This window comes from Barbus barbus (genome assembly GCF_936440315.1).
Source record: "Barbus barbus genome assembly, chromosome: 16".
Lineage (NCBI taxonomy): Eukaryota > Metazoa > Chordata > Actinopteri > Cypriniformes > Cyprinidae > Barbus > Barbus barbus.
The window spans coordinates 14999206-15019760 of NC_136744.1; the positions used below are offsets into that span (position 1 = coordinate 14999206).

At 36.4% G+C, this 20555-nt stretch overlaps 2 protein-coding genes across 2 annotated transcripts; both read right to left on the bottom strand.

Moving 5' to 3' along the window:
• Positions 1-420: 420 nt before the first annotated feature.
• On the bottom strand, positions 421-9546 carry LOC306882694 (ATP-dependent RNA helicase SUPV3L1, mitochondrial-like). Its single transcript, XM_079437523.1, has 15 exons — positions 9127-9546; positions 8824-8901; positions 8532-8639; positions 8335-8449; positions 8029-8197; positions 7818-7929; positions 7497-7574; positions 6877-6968; positions 6498-6678; positions 6215-6308; positions 4937-5156; positions 4760-4840; positions 4486-4662; positions 1927-2075; positions 421-1785 (listed from the first exon to the last, which is right to left on the bottom strand). The coding sequence occupies exons 1-15, from the start codon at positions 9383-9385 to the stop codon at positions 1407-1409; spliced, it is 2292 nt and encodes a 763-aa protein (XP_079293649.1). The 5' UTR covers positions 9386-9546; the 3' UTR covers positions 421-1406.
• A 1822-nt stretch (positions 9547-11368) lies between these two features.
• Positions 11369-17772, bottom strand: LOC306882893 (vacuolar protein sorting-associated protein 26A). The gene is made up of 9 exons (XM_079437888.1): positions 17691-17772; positions 15839-15988; positions 15674-15749; positions 15062-15218; positions 14720-14884; positions 14467-14573; positions 13714-13782; positions 11827-11969; positions 11369-11702 (listed from the first exon to the last, which is right to left on the bottom strand). The coding sequence occupies exons 1-9, from the start codon at positions 17691-17693 to the stop codon at positions 11589-11591; spliced, it is 984 nt and encodes a 327-aa protein (XP_079294014.1). The 5' UTR covers positions 17694-17772; the 3' UTR covers positions 11369-11588.
• Between the last annotated feature and the right edge of the window lie 2783 nt (positions 17773-20555).

The window sequence follows — 20555 nt, forward strand, 5'->3', positions numbered from 1 at the left end:
ACTTCTTTTCTGAATTATTTACCCTGAAAAAATGACTCGGCATGCTATTAGCAGTTCCATTTTAGTTGATATTTACAATGGTGTAAAATAATCAATTTGTAGATAAAACTGTCCATGTAATTTTTTACAAATAGGGTACAAAAACAGGTTTTCCATTACTTTTTATAACGGTAATAATAATAATAGTAAACAGTATTATAAAAAAATTAAAAAAAATCACAAACTGCAAAAAAATCATTCTATTTTTCTCTATTAGTAGACAGTAGTGCTGCATGATTCTGGATAAATTGAGAATCACAATGTTTTGATTCAAATAGAGATGAATGATTCCAATGACTCATCACTTGTTCCATTACTGAATGGATCAGCGTTTTTTAACTTATCTCTGGAATAAATGATTCAATGACAACTCATTTTTTTAACAGTCAGTTTGTACTGATTGGTGAAACAATGTAATCAACATTGCAAACAACAAAGGTTAAAGTGAAAATAAATATGATTTGCTCCATTTTGATCGTTTATATCCGAACCATAAACTTTTATCCCAGTACTTCTGTGATAATATGAATGATTGTAAGACAGAAATGATACTGTGTGCTTGAAAATACTGTTGAAGCATGATAACTCAGCAGCAGCGCCAACAGATTTGAATGTTTCGATATGACTGTCAAAGGTTTAACAGACAGACGACTCGTTGTCATTTAGAAACAAGATCGCGTGGGTGTTTGAATTGAGATTGCAATCTTTTATCGATTAATTGTGCAGCTCTTAGACAGTACCATTAAATGTATTCTGTAGCATATGACAAATTCTGATTCGCATTGATTTTTTGAAAACTGAGCCAGACACTACCCTCAAATGTACAAGGCTGTAGCAGTAAGGTGAACAATGACGAAATCAATCTACATATCAGCTGTAGTATTTCATTGGTTGAGTAGAGTTCCTAAAATAACATCAGACTGCATAACCATGCTAAAAATAGAAGAGGGTAAACACCAATTATTGGTTTTCAACGACAGGTTCAGTGGACTGACAGTGGACTGTAGGTCATGTGCTGCAGCCTTGCGGGGGTTTTTTGGCCATGGGAACTTGAGGGTGTCAGAAATTCTCTCTTTTTCAGTGTTTTTGATTCTGGTTATTATTTTGTGGAAGAAACTGCATTTTTCTATGGTTAAGCAATGGAGATCCATTAAAAATATCAATATAATTTTATTGTCACATCTAAAAAGGGGTGTTACAGGGCTCTTTCTGACACTCTTCTGACACTTTCTATGAAAACTGATGTTTTATAGCAAGTTAGTGCTCCAGAAATGGAGATACAAGTTCAAAACATCAGCAGTACAGCCGTATATTGTTCTCTTGATACTTTAAAAGTATATAAAAGTCCATGTTACTCAGGTTAGTGTTCACTTTTTCTTTCTTTTCCCTTTATTTGCTGAATTGGAGTCGTCTCCATTTTGGCTCTGCTCTCGGACCCATTCACTCTGCAGCTGCTGTAACAGTTCTTTTGTCAGTAGTCCGTCCCGCACCAACCTTGAGCTCAGTGAAGAGTCCGTCGCTTTGGGCTCTTTTCGTTGATTCTTTGACCCTCGCCCCCTCCTCAGTGAAGGTGTGTCTAAAACGGGAAGTCTTACGGAGGTAGCGGTTTCTGGAGAGGTGGATTGAACCTCTGTGGCACGGATCAGCCTTGTGATGTTACGCACGCCAACCTGGATGGTTTCGTCCAGTTCCTTTTGAATATCACGGACGAGATTAGCATCTGGGAACATGTCCATGAAGCGATAGCTGCGAGAGGGAAGCGGTCCAAGATGTTAATCATGGGAAATGGGATTCTTTGTTAATTATTGCTCTCTGATTTAATGCTACAATGTAAATAAATGGTTACAGATGGTTTGGGTTCAGTTTTAGGGTAAAAAAAATATATACCTGAGCCAAAGGTAAAGATCTAGCACATCATGGACCGCCTCCAGATGAACAAGGTCCTTGATGTTTTTGGGAGGGGCCAGCGGCCAGTTCACATGTCGACACACCCAGTTGAATGTCAAAGGCTCATCTCTGCTGAACTGTCTGGCAAACTACAAAAGGACAGATTTTTTTTACAGCATTTATTAACTAGATCAATGTTAGTTTATACATATACTATTAAACTATTTTTACTTTACTTTGACATTGTCAACTAAAATTATTAAAAATATTTTACGGTAACTGAAATAAAGCGAAATAAAATAAATAAATATTAGATTAGATTAGATATTACAAATATTAGAAACATCACATTGGCAACTAACTAAAAATAAAAGTACTAAAATTATAAAAAAAAAAAAAAAAAAAAAAACTTGAAATACTTAAACTAAAATTTAAATGAAACTGATTTTTTTTTATATCATAGTATATAAATAATACAAAAATAATGTTACTATATTACACTACTGCTATACGATATTACTATGATTGTAATAATTATTATGTTTCTACACTTTTGTTAATTTATATTATATTATCTAACGCAAATTTATACTTGAAAATGCTGCAAAAATGTATTGCTATCAGGGCTTGAAAACGGGAAAAAAAAGTCAATCGGTTCACTCTGAGCAGAATCGATATTTTAACGTTTCCGTTCCTGCGTTCCTCTGTATTATTACCGTTCCGAAACCGGTTCGAGTAGATAAAATAACGGTTAATACCATTATTTTAAAAATTGTCTTTGCCTATAATAATAATAATAAAGTACAGTGTTTTCTTTACACAAAAAGAAAAAGAAAGAACAAAAAATACAGAAAGAGATGGTATCTTAAGCCGCTGCGCTTAGTCACAGCCAATACAGCATCATCTTTTCTAGATTCTAAATGTAGGCTACTAAACAAAAGAAAAAAAATCTATTAATGCTTTAAAGACATTAAAGTATTTTTCTAAGATATTTCTAAATGTTTGCTGCAAATTGTTAAAAAAAAAATAAATAAAACTCTTGTATAAAATTGTTTTGAGGAAGAAAAAACAAAACAAAGGCTAAGCCGCGTCGCATTTTATTAGGCTATTATTCAGAAATTATGCAGGCTAAAATGCCGGTAAATCAAAAATGTTTACAAACATTATAAACACAGTTATTAGTTTCTCTGCGCAACAAATCCTCTAAACTTATGGATATAGCCTCATTCCAAAAACAAATTAAAGGTGAAACTGATGCCTACCTCTCTCACTCGGCACGAATCCAAATGTGTCGATATTCTCGACGTATACTAAAATATTATTCATTGACTTTTACTTTCATCGACGTAAAACATCATCCTTCACATCGGCAATAACAGCACAGTGAGGCGGTGGTCACGCTGAACGCAGCAGATTGGACAACGGAGCACTGTAACTTTTTACACGTTTCTTTAAATGTATTTTATTTTGATAATGAACTGGCTGCAATGTCGCAAAAATGTGTGTCTTTATGCGTGTGAGGCGCCAGCGCGGTATGGCCATACCAATGCTGGTTGGTTATACAGATGCAAGACATCATTCAAAACGGTCAAGCTATTTGCAAAACAAATAAAACTGTAAAGCTTTTGCAAAATAAAGAAAACTACTTTCTGCCGTCTCGTTTTCCTTTCCGAGAACGCGTCAATGAACCGTAGGCCTAACTCGGCATATATATTTTTTTCCGTTTTGTTAATCTGTCAATGATTTACGTGAAATATATTTAGTGTATAGGCATATATATTCCTTTTTATGTAAGCCTATAGTTTTATTGTGTTTTCTCCGTTCACAGAAGCGCCGCAGGTGCGTAAGATCTGTTGAATCCATCTTACACTGTCATCGGATAAACTAACGCCGGTGTTCTGATGATTTGTGCTACCCTGTCAGATTTTGCTACCTCCCATTAAAACAGATGGTAGCAGAATTCATTGCCATTGCGACTAGAGTTCACAGCTGAGCGCGAGCGGGCATTTCACTCGCTGGATGCGTCAGCATCACATTTGCATAGTCTGTACTTCTTGAATTTCTGATTGGTTGACAGCAAATTTCAAATGTTAAATGGAACGATAAAATAACGTTATTAACCGGTTAATGGCCATTTCAAATTTTCGATTCTGTTCGGAACTATAAAATTTGATTTCGTTTCTGTTTCCGGTTCTATTCCAGTCAAAATTTAATTCGTTTCTGGTTTTCGTTCAGAGTCCTGATTGCTATACAAATACTGTTCATTGCTATTTCATATTAGGTACTGCTTTAACTTATGTTTACCATATAGAAACTTATTGTAAAGTGTTACCATCTTATTAAATCATCTTCATTTTGATACACTTTAACCAAATATTCCATTATAAGACAATTTTCACACATGCTCTTTCCACTGCATTATAATTTCTTAATTAAACCAAATCTAATGACTAAAGGTCAAATGGCAAAACTGTCTATTAATCCTCTGTAATCCATTTTTTGCTGTGAATTATTCAGGTTTCGAACTCACAAGTAATTCCCTCAGATTATAATGCTCACCTTGAGAAAGGATGTGCACACGAAGGCCTGTTTCTTGTTAATGGGAGCCGTGCAGAAGACATAGCGAGAACGCAGATTCAGAGGGATATGCTGAATCATATCCGCCAAGAATTTAAAGTCATCAATGTTGCACACAAAGTAAAGTCCATCCACTTGTGCAAGACTCACAAATATATCCTGTGAAGCACAATAGAAAGGACAGGGAGTGTTTTAAATGTAGGCAATTACTAGTTAGTAAAATAATTGTGCGATAATCTTGAATATTTAGACCTACAATGAGGTTTGAGAGAGTCGCTTGGGGAAGATGGTAGGCAAACATCTCTATCTGCTCTGCTGTGGGGTGTAATCCTGCTGTCTGAGATCAGGAATGGATGAGAAATCAACCAATAATAAAACCTTTTTCCAAACAACATATCTACTTTTGTAATACCGTATATAAAATTATTCCCACCTCAATAGGGTCAACAGGCTTCCCCAAGATCTCCTTTAAAACAGGCAAGTCGTCCCTTTGCATAGTAGTGACCTCACCCTCTTTAAATACAGAGCTGAAGCGTCCTGCTCGGCCAGCGATCTGCAGCGCCTGCGAGGTGGAAATAGTGTCCAGCTCCCTCTCCCCCTTCTCATTCATACTGGGCTTTACCAGAGAGTTAAAGATGATTCTCCTAATACTCCTAAAGGAAGCAAAGAACCAGTGTATTCTTGAATATCCTGAATAAATCAAACACTGTTGTGCAAAATATGCTGTTATTAGTGCAGTGACACAAAAGGCTAAATATAATGCAAAAGAAATCGAAAATATTTTCTTATAGGCAAAGCAGTCACAAGTATAGATTAAATTAAGCAGTCAAAATTATAGATTAAATTCGTTGTTTCTCAAACGGGGGGGGGGGGGGGGGGGGGGGGGGGCGACTTAATGGTATTTAAATTAAGAAATTATTAACAACATATTAAAAAAAATCTCTACAGTCACTTGTCTGTTACAACATATTAAAATCTAAATTAAAATGCTAAAAAACAATGAAACCAAGATAAACTGAAATCTCTCAATATTCCTATTGAAAATCTTGAGACTTCTAGAATCACAAAATGAGCTGTGGTTAATTTAATATTAATACTATAGTTTCTTTTTTTAAATATACATTTGTTTATTGAACTTTTGCAACATAAACAGTATAAAATACTATTTCTCTGCCAGTATGGAGGGCGTTTGGCTCAAAAAGTTTGAGAACCACTGATTTAATTATCAGTGAAGTGACATACTGCCAAGTATGGTGACCCATACTCGGAATTCGTGCTCTGCATTTAACCCATCCAACGAGCACACACACACAGCAGTGAACACACACACACCGTGAACATACACCCAGAGCAGTGGGCAGTCATTTATGTTGCAGCGCCCGGGGAGCAGTTGTGGGTTCGGTGCCTTGCTCAAGGGCACCTCAGTCGTGGTATTGAGGGTGGAGAGAGCGCTGGACATTCACTCCCCCCACCTACAATCCCTGCCGGCCCGAGACTCGAACCCGCAACCTTTGGATTACGTGTCCGACTCTCTAACCATTAGGCCACGACTTCTCAAGGTCAAAAACAAGGTGTCAAACTGTCATGAGAAACTATGTGTGAATCTTGTGGAGGGGAGTAAAAAATTAAATATCTTCATATTTTGTAAAGGTTTTAAGTGTCAAAATGTAGAACAAGATTATTGGTTTTGTCATTTTAACAAGTTACTTACAGGTTCAACCCCATTCCAATTGCATCTGTGGCAACAAGGATTTTGCAAGGGTCATCTGGATCATTAAACTTTTTTGCTTGAGCCAACTTGGTGCCTGTTGACCAATCAAAATGTTAGTTTATTTTCCAGATAAAATTTAAAACCAAATTACTGTGATATAATAATAGGTCGGCAATGTGATATTAATACAGTAAGTTCTATAAACTAGAAGCAGATCATAAATATACCATGTGGACGATTTCTCTTATGACACATCTGAACAAACTGACTCAAGGACTCTTACCAGGGGGCAGGCTGCCATAAATGACGGCACACTCCAGGCCACGGACTTCTATCTGTCGGCTGATTGAATAGATGTCATTTTTGCTGAAGCACACAATGCAGTCGCCAGGCTTCAGGTTATCTAACGATTCCACTGCATGGTTCGAGATTGAAAAAGGGGTCAGCCTCTTATAATTATGTACCTTAAAGATAAAAACGCATTCATGTCAAAGCACACTAATGGCCTCAGTATCTCACATCATTAGGCAAAAACCAAAATATCTGATAATCAAGACAAATGAACATAATAATAAAAAAAGCAAAGCAAAGGCAAAATAAATATGAATGTCCAGTCGCTCTGCAATAATCATACATTTTTATGAAGAACTGCTGAGACTTACCTCAACCTCTTCACCAGTAGTGTACATGAGTTCAGTGACAAAGTCAACTGCTGCAGCTTCTCCACAAACATGGATCTCCTCAGCACACAAACCTATTCAGAAAGACAAAATTTCATATTTGCCATACCTCATTCAACATATTTATATGAAAACATATTTGCCCATGCAGATGAAAATATAGCATAATCTCTTGAGTTTAATAAAGTAGTATTTAGAAAGGAATCTAAATGTTATTAATAACTAGAAAATAATGATTAATACAAGTGGGCACAGTCCAAACAAGAAAATAAAGTGATTAATAAGCAACAGGTGGGTCAAAAAAAAAAATCTAATGAAAGCACTAATGAAAATGCTTCTAATTTGCATTCTTTACTGATAAAAAAAAAAAAAACATTAAATTTTATTATCGATATAAAGACTTGGGTGAAAGGCACTAAACTTTTTCTTAGTCAATTACACAAATTTGCTTATTTGATTAGTGACCTAGAAAATTATATTTTTCTATATTTTGTCTTTTTTCAGTTCCTAAACTAGTTTTTTTCTTGTTGAAAAAATAAATAAAAACCCTACATTATGTGTAAATTAATACTGTTTCTGGTGACTTCCCAAAGCCAACCCACCAAGAAGAGCTCTCGTCCAAGCCCATCCTCTGGCAGGATCTTTGATCATTTGAATCTCATCAATGACAGCCACTTCATCTAAACAAGATATTCAAACATTAACAATATGTTTTAGTTATGCAGTATGCTTCCATAAACTCAAAAGGTAGCTTTACAGTTAATATAAATTAAAGAACCATCAAGTAAAGAAAAAAAAATCGAATTAATATTTACTTTAATATATCATTGTTCTTTTTAATTGTGCATTTTCATTACATTGTTTAAGATTACTATCAGCATTCTACACAAACACAGGTATCTCATACTGGTTCTCATACTCACATGGAGTTGTGACACTGCACATCTCTATGGTAGAGGCAATGTGGCCAGAAGGTCTTCCTCCTGGATCAACAAATATTCTCTCTTCCCCTGTGACCAGATCACATGGCACTCCCTAATAGGAAACCATACATAGAGGCTCTAACATTCACAACTACAAAATGTGTGATTACATTAAAAACCAAATTAATCTAGTCTGAGGAATTAAACTCACTGCGTCATTACTCTTCTCATAGATTTCATGGGCCAGCAGCTTTAGCGGCCCACAGTAAACTCCAGACTTGGCTGCTAGGTATCTCTGGATGGCATGATAGGTCTTACCACTGTTGGTGGGTCCTGCATGAAAAACAATCTTTCTTTGAATAGCCCTGGCCTCTGGATACCTGTAACACACATTTATCATGTTCACATGATTAAAAACAAATACTACGTGTAATGATTAATTCATAGTATTGTGCAAGACAACTTTAGAAAGTGCAGATGAGAAATCTGTAAAATCTGTGGATGAAACTCTCAGTACCAGTTTGCTGGGACCCGTAGGTCACTGATCTTGCGTAAATCATCCATACAGTCCAACATAGGAAAAATCTGTTTGGCATGTCCCATAAAGTATGGGAAAATGTCATCTATGTGACCTGGAATGCGGAAAGGAAAATTATAGATTTGGGGTTTTCTAATAGATATTGACAATTTAGTATATCTGATGTAAATACTCACCAGCTCCACAACAGATGTCACTAAGAATAATATGCAAGTCAGCATTTAGTGAGTTCAATTCCAGCACATATTTCCTAAAACTGACAAATGCTTGATGAAAGAGACGAGCTGTTGAAGAACAAATATACAACAATCACAAAAATGCTTTGTGACAAACAAAATACAGTAGTATTCCTGACATACTTCTATGTGCATAGTTTTTAGATGGGCGTGTTGTTATAATAACACAATGTGATGGGTGTGGTTGACAAATACAATGTTAATCATGTAGTAATGGGTCCATGATTCTTACCATCAAGCCCTTGGTCAGTAGCAAGTTTTTGCATCTCTTTTCTCTTGTAGAATCTATTCAGTACCTTCAGAAGTTCACCTGTTAAAACGGTTAAATAAAGATGTATTTCTGATCATAGATAACTGAATCAAATATTCTAATTTCATCCGTATGGTCAAATCTAGCTTGGTTTCACTTAAATATGTTGAATTAGGTATATTAAATATACATTCAGATACAAATATGAATGCTCAGAACTTAAAGCGAGTCATCTATAAATCGATTATATACTAATAACATGAAGTTATTAAACACGGCCTTTACTTTTGTCCAGCGGTTGCGTCAACTCCTCGCCGACTGCCCCGTCCGGGACTTCATCGCTTCTGACGGTGAGCGGTACAAACAGAGACGTGTCCAGGGGTCTCGATGAACTGTCTGAAGATGAATGTCTACTTGATAATTTTTCAAATGTCCTTCTTGTTGGATGCAGTGTAGTGTTGCTTGCTACAGCAGCTGTGCTAGCATATACCCGGTATCTGATGTGAGAGCGCGACAATAAGTAAACACAGCGATTTATAGACATTTTTAGCCTCCGTTAAATTAATCGAGTGCAAATGGTTGAACAAAATAAAAAAAATGATCAGTCGCACAATTTATATTATAAACTTCATGTTAATAAACTCTGTTTTACTACAGCAACAGTAGCAGCACCTATGATGACAAGGAGGTCAAGTTTCTCTCAGTGACAACGTGCAGAAGGACCCAAGATTTGTTTTGGTGCCTGAAGTAATGCCTGTTTTTTATATTAAACTATTGATTCAAGTGTTAAAGTCAAGGTTAGAAAGATTTTGGAAACAGATTACGAGTGTATCATAGACTGTGATATCAAGAGAATACGTTCGCTATAACATGTGAAATCCTGAAGGTTAATTATTTTTGTAAAACGGCACAAACTGAAACTACTTAGGGGTATGACAGCAGACATGTGGTACAAACAGTTGCACAACGAAACTCACTCGTTTGAATAACGTTATTTTTTTTTAAAAGCTCACTCTTATGTATATATATATAAAAAAAGACAACATTGAAGCAAAAACTGGGCACTTGTTCGCATTTAAGATTTTATTTCAAGGACAGACAGGTTTCCAACTCACTTCGATCAATAAATTTACATGACATTCATAGTCACTTCTGATGCATTTAAAACAAACAAAAAAACACTTGGATGCAGACCCCTGTATGAACTAGTTTGACTTAAAAGAACGGACTAATTTACTTTTAGTTGACTGTAACCGGATAAAATATATTCACTAAAAATATATGGCTTCGCTATGAATATGACGTGACACGAACATGCCAATGACGTTTGTACAGAATTTCCCGCGAAATCCGTCCCGTAAGCTCGTGTATAAATCACCACGATAGGTGTTTGAAAGATGGATTTTTAGCACCTCTCAATAATGACATTGATATTTTTAATAATAATAAAAACCGTGTAGCTGTAAGTATAAATTTGCGTTTTTATTTGACATCAGCAGATAAACAAAACTATGGCTGGATATGTAAAATTTTTCCAAGATGTACAAATGACTCAGTTGCTGTAGCACGACTATTCAATCAGTTCTGCAAATACTTATGTCTTTTCCATTGGGGCACTCAAAGGCCTTGTACACAGACATTTCCATAAGTAATGTAGTGTGAGTTAAAAATAATAATAATTTTGAAGTGAAATCAAAAACAGTTTCAAAACGAAACTGTCCAAATAAACATTTAATCCACAAACCACTTAAAATATGCAAGAGCACATTTGCAACAATGAAAAATTGTTAACATCCCCTTTTGATAGGAAACATTTTAGCTGGATGACACGCAAAGGATATAACAAAATCCTATCATTTCTCTGGGGTGTCTAAGAATTTAGACAGTATGAAATGTAATTGCAGCAGAGATGATTTTAACAATCAATAGCAACGAGTCATCTCAGAAATTCACAAAACTAATAAGGAACACAAAACTAAGTGGCCCTCTTTTACTACTAAGCCAGCGTGTGACTCAAAACTGGGCTGACCGGTTGAATACATGTGCCCAATATAATTACACAAGCTGCCCTAGTTTTATAAAGCTTCTAGACCAAAACCTCTGTAAATGTTTTATATATATATATATATATATATATATATATAGACATATACTTATTATTTCAAAGACAAAATTCATTTAACAGTATTTAAAGAACAAACAAAATAAAAAAAGAGAAGATGGCTAAATAAATTAAATAGAAATATTTTACAACGTTTAAGTGGATTGCAAATACAGTGTTGCTTGGGTGCCAATGCATTTCTTGACCTTTTTTGAAACAGACCCCATTGCCTTTAGTAACTGTTACTAACTCAGATTCACCAGCTAGCATGCATGAGGAAGCTCTTTAAAATGTGTTTAGGTCTATGTGTTTCTGCTCCATGATGTGGAACATAGAGGATACCAGTGAGTGCACTTTTATAAACATTTCTTCATCTAGGGAGGCGTGCAACCTTGAAGATGTGCTATATTACTTACATTATTGTTTCCAGTGCTTTCTAAAAAGTGTCCTTGTATACTAACAGATTGCTTGCTGTAGATGGCAGGGAGAACAGAGCCAAATCAGGCACAGTTTATCACCATAAGCTGTGAGGGGTGACCATGTGAACAGCGATCTGCATGTATGTTCGGTGGAAGTTGTTCTCCTCTCCTGCGACTAGTCACTGAGAGGTATGTGTGTCTCTGGCTGGTTGCTCTCCAGACCCTGCTCACATTTCTGGCTGCTCAGCAGAGAGACTCGGCCGAGGCTCAGGCGACTCGTAGCGCTGATGGAAGTTCCGTTTCCGCAGTTTCTCGGGTGCCTTCCTCCACAAAACTATTTCCTACAAAAAATACAAATCATTCCATTCACCTTGCTGGACAAACAGACACTGAAAGTGTACAATTTTTATATGATTCTTATAGATCAAAATTAATTTTATACTGTAAATTTGATTACTACTGGACCTGCTGTTTGAAGTATCTCCTATCTTCTTCATCCACAAGCACCAAGTTCAAGAAGTACCTCACAGAGAATTTCTTGTTTACATCTCTCATTGTGGGTGTAAGGTCATAACCAGCCAGGAAAAGGCGAATAGGAATGGATTCACCTAGAAATTAATTTTTAGCCCAATAGGGAGGAAAAGTCAGTAATGAAACTGGCAATTTAATTTATTCTAATTCAATAACCCCGCATTGAACAATGTGATGATTCATGCAAGAAAGGTTTAACGAATGGTTTACACAAATATATTCTGTTCGTGATTCATGAATGAGGCCCATTATTTATGTTCTGGCATTAGTACTCTGTGTCTTCTGTAGTAGTAACCTTTTTAAAAGACTCATCAAAATAACTCAACACACAGACATTAATGTCTAAACCACTGGCCACAAAAGTGAGTACACCCCTAAGTGAAAATGTCCAAATTGGGCCCAAAGTGGCAATATTTTTTGTGGCCACCATTATTTTCCAGCACTGCCTTAACCCTCTTGGGCATGGAGTTCACCAGAGCTTCACAGGTTGCCACTGGAGTCCTCTTTCACTCCTCCATGACGGAGCTGGTGGATGTTAGAGACCTTGCACTCCTCCACCTTCCATTTGAGGATGCCCCACAGATGCTCAATAGGGTTTAGGTCTGGAGACATGCTTGGCCAGTCCATCACCTTTACCCTCAGCTTCTTTAGCAAGGCAGTGGTCGTCTTGGAGGTGTGTTTGGGGTCGTTATCTTGTTGGAATACTGTCCTGCGGCCCAGTCTCTGCTTCAGTATGTCACAGTACAAGTTGGCATTCATGGTTCCCTCAATGAACTGTAGCTCCCCAGTGCCGGAAGCACTCATGCAGGCCCAGTCCATGACACTCCCACCACCATGCTTGACTGTAGGCAAGACACACTTGTCTTTGTACTCCTCACCTGGTTGCTGCCACACACGCTTGACACCATCTGAACCAAATAAGTTTATCTTGGTCTCATCAGACCACAGGACATGGTTCCAGTAATCCATGTCCTTAGTCTGCTTGTCTTCAGCAAACTGTTTGCGGGCTTTCTTGTGCATCATCTTTAGAAGAGGCTTCCTTCTGGGACGACAACCATCTAGACCAATTTGATGCAATGTGAGGCGTATGGTCTGAGCACTGACAGGCTGACCCCCCACCCCTTCAACCTCTGCAGCAATACTGCCAGCACTCATACGTCTATTTCCCAAACACAACCTCTGGATATGACCCTGAGCATGTGCACTCAACTTCTTTGGTCGACCATGGCGAGGCCTGTTCTGAGTGGAACCTGTCCTGTTAAACCGCTGTATGGTCTTGGCCACCATGCTGCAGTTCAGTTTCAGGGTCTTGGCAATCTTCTTATAGCCTACGCCATCTTTATGTAGAGCAACAATTCTTTTTTTCAGATCCTCAGAGAGTTCTTTGCCATGAAGTGCCATGTTGAACTTCCAGTGACCAGTATGAGAGAGTGAGAGAGCGATAACACCAAATTTAACACCTGCTCCCCATTCACACCTGAGACCTTGTAACACTAACGAGTCACATGACAACGGGGAGAGAAAATGGCTAATTGGGCCCAATTTGGATATTTTCACATAGGGGTGTGCTCACTTTTTTGGCCAGTGGTTTAGACATTAATGGCTGTGTGTTGAGTTATTTGGAGGGGACAGCAAATTTACACTGTTATACAAGCTGTACACTCACTACTTTACACTGTAGCAAAGTGTCATTTCTTCAGTGATGTCACATGAAAATATATAATAAAATATTTACAAAAATGTGACGGGTGTACTCACTTCTGTGCGATACTGCATGTCATTACAAAATGATATAGAAAATGGTGTGAAGCAGCAGCTCACCTTTCACTGGTGCTCCATCCATAATCTCATATTTGGCCACAGTCTCTGTCTCAGTAGTTGTGCTCGGACCTAGAAAGGCACGTCACATGATGCACTTACTTCATAAATCTCACATTATTAAGAACCAAATGAGAAACTAATGAATTTTAAGTTCTTGAGGATACAAGGTATACAAGTGTGTTAAGAAAAACTTTAAGTTTATAAAAATAAATTACAAACTAAAAATTTTATTTTAATATTACATATTTCATAATGTTATTAAATTTCTAGTTATTTCTATTTCAAATAAATTTGGTTCTTTCTATTCATAAAAGAATCCTGAAAAAAAATATACCCTTGTTTCCACAAAAATATTAAGCAGCACAACTGTTTTCAACATTGACAAAAATAAAAAACGTTTATTAAACACTAAATCAGCATATTAGGATGATTTCTGATGGATCATGTGACACTAGCCTCTGAAAATTCAGCTTCACAGGAATAAATTACATTTTAAAATATTATTTTTGTAAAATGTAATACTGCACAATATTACTGCTTTCAAAGTATTATTTTACTGTATTTAATGCAGCTTTTGTGAGCAAAAGCATTTAAAATATTTCAAAAACATTTTACCAACCCCAAACTTTTGAACAGTAGTGTATATAAGAAACTGGACTAATATAAATGTTCTTTAATAATAGCTTTTAACAGTCATTCTTAAATCAAATGCACATATGCGTGTACAGAACTTAACACAAAAGGAGATCATACCAATTCCCGTCATTTCTTTCTTGATCAACTGAAGCTCCATGTGTTGGATTTTAATCCGTACCAGTAAGAAGTAGATTTTACCCACAATTACATCTTTGAGGTGATATCTGATAGGCAAGAAGACCTCTGTTAGCTCAAAATCAATTAGACTAATAAGTTCAAACCGATCAATGCATACATACTTAGAATTACTCAGCAGCTCACTTCATGCGACTAGGAAATAAATCAACAGTAAAGTTCTAAGTGCACTTACTTAGACTTATTGTACTCAAATTCTATATGTAGGCAGTCTTCAATGCCCACTTCCATTTTGATAGAGTTGTTGACATCAGGGTAGGTGGCCAGCTGATGCACAATGAGGTCATATTCCTTTACCAAATCAGACAGCCTCCTCACAATTGTAACTTTAAGGAAATACCTGCAGATGCATGAAAAGCACATGACCTTGTCAAAAAAGAACAGTTTAAATTAAAGCCAGAACAAATTTTAAAGGTTAACCGTGTCTTAAAGCAGCAGTTAAAAATAAAATACTGCCATTTTTCTCATTAATGCTCAGCCAGGATAAAAAAAAAAAAAATCTATAGTCTTCACCAACCTCAATCGCACATTCGCTCCAACATAAGACTCATATGGCTTTTCCACCTGCATGAACTCAAAGTCATAGCTGCGGTTCTGTGTCAGCTCTCCGGGCAGAGCAAGCTCCTTCACAAGGTTTACAAACTCGTGAGTATTGCTTTTATCACTAAAGAGCTCTGCATGAAGGGAAAACGCACACAAACATTCTTATGCAGTAGCTAGACAAAAAAAAAACAACAAGAAAACATTGCATGCAGCAAACTTGGGATTGCTGAGACAATCAGAATCACTAATGATACCTAAAAATGTCGGTTTCAAGTAACTGCAAGTAACAAATTTAATTAAATGTGAAATTTTCTTGTAAAATTTCCAATAACCTTTGTTTTACTTAAAACTTTAAAAAATAATTTTTGCAGTGTGGGAAATAAAAGACCTTAATAATGAATTCAACTGGGGCACCATAACAGATCGGCTCCCTCACAGGAATGTGTAGAGCAGTCTAGCTCCCTTTCCATGTGACAACCACATGCTCTCCTAAGCTCTCAGCACAGTAGAACAGCGAAACTGAAGCTGGTTTACTGCATGAATGCCTTGAGAAAAGAGAATAAGTGAATGTGTTGAGTTAACTCACCGATTTGTCCTACAAACTCAATGCGAATTCCCAGATGTTCAAGCCTTTTGGCTGTTTGTTTCACATTGATATTTACCTTGGGGTGACATAACAGCGTGTGTCAGTTGTCTTTGAAATTAAGAGACTTTAGGAAATGAGTCACACAGGAGATGTCTACTCACTCACCTTTCCTGAAACTGATTCTCCATCATAAAACAGATAATGCTTCTCCAATTTCCCATCCTCAGTCTTCAGCTCGGCTGTTTTTCTGCTTTCAGCATCGTTCAGAATGACATCGATTTCACACACTGGACCAAACAGACCTCCAAGGAAACTCTGAAAGAATGGCAGTGTCATTCTACTTTTTTCAATTCACCTTGTTAACCATGTTTAAATGATTAAACAAATAATTTAATATTAATGTCTTTAGTCCCTGCTGAGTGATGGCTTAATTTAGGCAACATTTACATTCTATTCTGTGTATTTCTTTTATATTATTGAAGTAGTGATACATCTTTTTCTCCATATTGTGACGTACAATTAAGTTAAATAGATTATCAAAAAAAGAAAAAAATTAGGGCTGGACTTGGTTCTATTCATCAGTTGAGGATTGGCTGAAGGCAGATCTGAATGCGAGCTTGCATCTGATTCTAAGAAATGGGGTGGAGTTTAATCAAACTAACTGATTGGATAAATCTGGCATGTGTCACCAAAGAGAAGTCTGACATTTACCCAGAAGATTGAGTTGTGACAGTTTGATTAATAAATTACACAAAACTGATTTAAAAATATATATGTATGAATAATTTACAAAAAGGTCTAGAACAAGTATTTAGAAAACAGACAAGGTGAATTTTCATTTCATGTCGACTTGCGTTTCATTTCACATACTTTGTATTTGGATCAAAGATGAGACGTCCCATTTTTGTGTCCACATCGAATTAAATTTACAAAAGTGATTTTACAAACCTATAAAGCATATTAAATACAAGTAGAGTGTCTATTTTAACATTTCAGATAACTTTTGTGAAAATAAAATGACAAAATATGTGTGAAATAATGCTCCATTGTCATTCAGCGTAACAGACATATTTATGTAAAAATAAAGCAACATATTCATTTTAACCTGTGCTTATTAAAATATGTAAAAGTATCTAAATTTTGTTTATTTACTATATATTAAATTATTTAAAAAATAGTTTGAAGGTGTTTTGGGGGCTGCACTGTGATCATTAAATTAACTCATTTATTTTAATGTCACTGATGTTTCTTGATCTAAATATGCCTGACAAAATTTTGGGGTCTATGAACTACTATTAGGGGTGACAAATTTGTGCTCCTACATCACAACTGGGTGAAGACATCAGACTTCAGCCTTAAAGCATCACACCTACAGCGACATTCCAATCAATCTGTTTTACACAGTAATATTACACATCAATCAACATATACTGGTATTAGCTTAACTGTTCAATCTGTCTCAATACAAATATAATCACATCTATAGAATAACTAATTAAACAACCCCACCAACACAAGGAAACACTGACGCAGTGCGAAAACGTTTAAGTATTATGTGCATTACAGTGCTCAGTAACGTTACCCATACGCTGTAGAAACATTTACCAGTCTGTGCAAAACGGTTAACTTGTAGAAATAGCTTCATTTTAGTGAAAAACAGCAGGAACTCGGTCTAGTTTGGATTCAACCTTCAGCTTTACAGCGGTTTTAAAAGGTCCTGGAGTACTTGTGTGGATGCAAGTTTTTTTAAACAAGCTCAGAATGTACAAATGCTTCCCTAGAGCTCATTTGTAAGGTCACTAGAGTCCGTTTACTGTGTTTTATGAGTGTTTATCGCTGATAGTGAGCAGCCTCCCCACCCAGTCCACCCATTTCCATGGCCTACCGTTACTTCAGACTGGATGCACTTCAAACATGTTCGCCAGGATCGTGGGCTTTTATTCCAGAGGGAATAAGCCAAGCGGTGTATTAAGTGCAAGAGTTTCAACCATTAATTGCAGTCTGAATTAACGCTCACCATTTCAGCTCTGTAGCTGTTTTTCTTGAACACAGTCCTCCTCAGTACAGCTTCCGCTGGATCCCTGTTCCTCTGAGTTGAAGGGACTGGGATCGACGGGAACACAGAGAGTGAGCGTTGAAACATCAACCACCACTCAACTTCAAAATAAAAGCTTTTTTCCCCTTACATTAACCATACTACAGAACTTAAAAAAAATATATATATACATTGTATAAGCATATTTTGTGTAAACATTATTATGTTTCACATAATTCTTCACATTTATATTCTTCACAATTATATATTAATTTTATAATATTAAAATGCTATCATTTGTCTTTTCCCATGCCCCAAATGTTGGGAACAGGATGGTAATAAACAGAAGAAAAAGACGACACTTTTTTAGCAATATTTTGTACTCTAGTTGTATCTGGTGTTATTATTTCAATAAATGAATTAAATTAATTTTTTTAAGTACAATTTCTGTTGGTCAGAAAAATGTTATGACAATTTTGTATGCCACCATTGGCATTTCTGCCTTTATTTCAATTAATTCAATTTAATTTATTTCATTAATCGTTTTGTGTTCTTTATATTTTTTATATTTGACTTAAAAGCCTTTAGTAGACTGTTGAATGGCATGTTGCATTGTAAATTTACCCCATATATTGTGACAACATGCCCCACTATTGGTCACAAAAAAAAAACTTTAATCCTGCTCTGAGAAACATACATGTTTTCAGACTATGTTGCAAAGTAATATTTAAAAGCATGGTTTTCTTTCTTTTGTAGGCTATATGTTGTGTTAAAAATAAATAAAAATTAATAAACATTTAATTAAACTTGAACACTTAAGGTCTCTGCACACTGAGTCCGAAATTTTCGCATGCGTTTTTTCGCATTCGCAATCTTAAAAATTCGTCACGCACAGAGACCTTGCACACTGAGTCCGATGCGTTTTAATTAATCCGTTGCGAAAAAATTCGCAAAACTATACAAAATGTCTTCAAGCAGTGAGGATGATTTTGTTGTCCTCTCTCTTTTTAAAAAAAGAAAAACAAAAAGGAACTATTGGGTCCATCCAATCCTTAGATTGCGCAGAGAGGAAGGAGAGTTCCACCTCCTTATCAAAGAGCTGCGGGATTATCCCGAGAGATTCAAAGTTTATTTCAGGATGTCAGTGCCAATCCACATATTAAAAAGAAGACCACCAATTTCCGTGAACCAATTTATCCTGAACATAAACTGTCTGAGGTATGGACACACACACACACACACACACACACACCGAACTGCGGCATCGGAAAGGTGCGTGCCAGGCATAAAAAATAGGCTACAGCAGTTCTTTATATTCTGTATTCCGCAATTTGTTTGTCATAAAGTGCGCTGTGCTGCAAGACGAAGTGTATTAATTTGTCTGACACTGTTTTGGATTTTGGCTTTCGCTTGTACGGTGGCTCTGAATTGTCAAAACACCTTCTCAAAGCATCTCAAAATGCTTTATACGGATGCGAAAAACGCAAAAAATCGAACCCGATCCGAATTTTTTTTCAACGTGCGAAAATTTCGGACGAAAAATTCGGACTCAGTGTGCAATGGCCTTTACTCATGCATCTTCAGAATTATATTAGAAACAAAAACAAAAAAAAACTTTCCTTGGACGTCCCTTGAAGCTGTGAAATCACTTGTTACACAACAGATGAAACGCTGTACAACACAAACTTCTTCAGATATCAGGCCAGCTATTCAAATTAAGAGATGTTCAGAGTTGAACAAAAGGCCAGCCACACAACACTAATGGAGCTGCAGATGTCTTTGGCTGGAATAGAAGAAACTGGAGATATTTCTCTGTTTGGCTCTTGAGAGAGTGGCTGCCACTTCTGATAAAGTCACATCTGGAGTTTGCTAGCTGTGTGAAATGGCCCCATAAAAGTCTAGCTGGTCCCACTTTATATTAAGTGGCCTTAACTACTATGCAATTGCATTTCAATTAATCATTTAGTACAATGCACTTATCGTGTACATACACAATTTTACATTGTACTTTTATTTTTACAAATTCTTGCATGTAATTACATCTGTAATTATATTTATAATTACACTGTTGACCCATCCCTTACACCTTAACCCACTCTTAACGTTTACAAACGTATCCAAGTTGTACCTGTTCCATCTTCTACAGTTTCCTCGTCTTGTTTTCATGGCACATTGTTCACAACTTTTTCTCAAATTGACTCTGAGTTGCTTATTAGGGAGGTATCAGGTATGAAAGCTACCACTTGCGTTCTTGATCCCCTCCCTACAAGCTTATTTAAGTCTTGTTTTGACTCTTTGTGCCCAGCTGTTCTCAGCATTGTTAATGATTCTCTGTGTACTGGTGTTGTACCAGCAGCATTGAAAACTGCTGCTTTAACACCTGTTCCAAAGAAGCATAATGCTGACTTGGATAACTTGAATAATTACCATCCTATATCAAACCTTCCATTTCTTGCAAAAGTTTTAGAACGTGTTGTTGCTTTGCAGCTCCACAATCATCTCATAGTAAATAATCTTTTTGAACCCCCTCAGTCTGGCTTCGGAAAATTTCATAGTACTGAGACAGCTTTGGTCAAGGTCACTAACGATCTGCTAATAGCCTCAGATTCTGTCTCTCTCTCTATTCTTATTCTTCTTGATCTTAGTGCCGCCTTCGATACTGTTAATCATATCCTTTTACTTAAATGTCTGGAAAATGTCTTTGGTGTTTCTGAGACTGTTTTAACTTGGTTTAGATCTTACCTCACTGATCGTCAACAGTTTGTTTATATGAATGGTTCAAGGTCTGAGATGGGCTCTGTCCGCACGGGTGTTCCTCAAGGTTCAATTTTAGGCCCCTTACTTTTT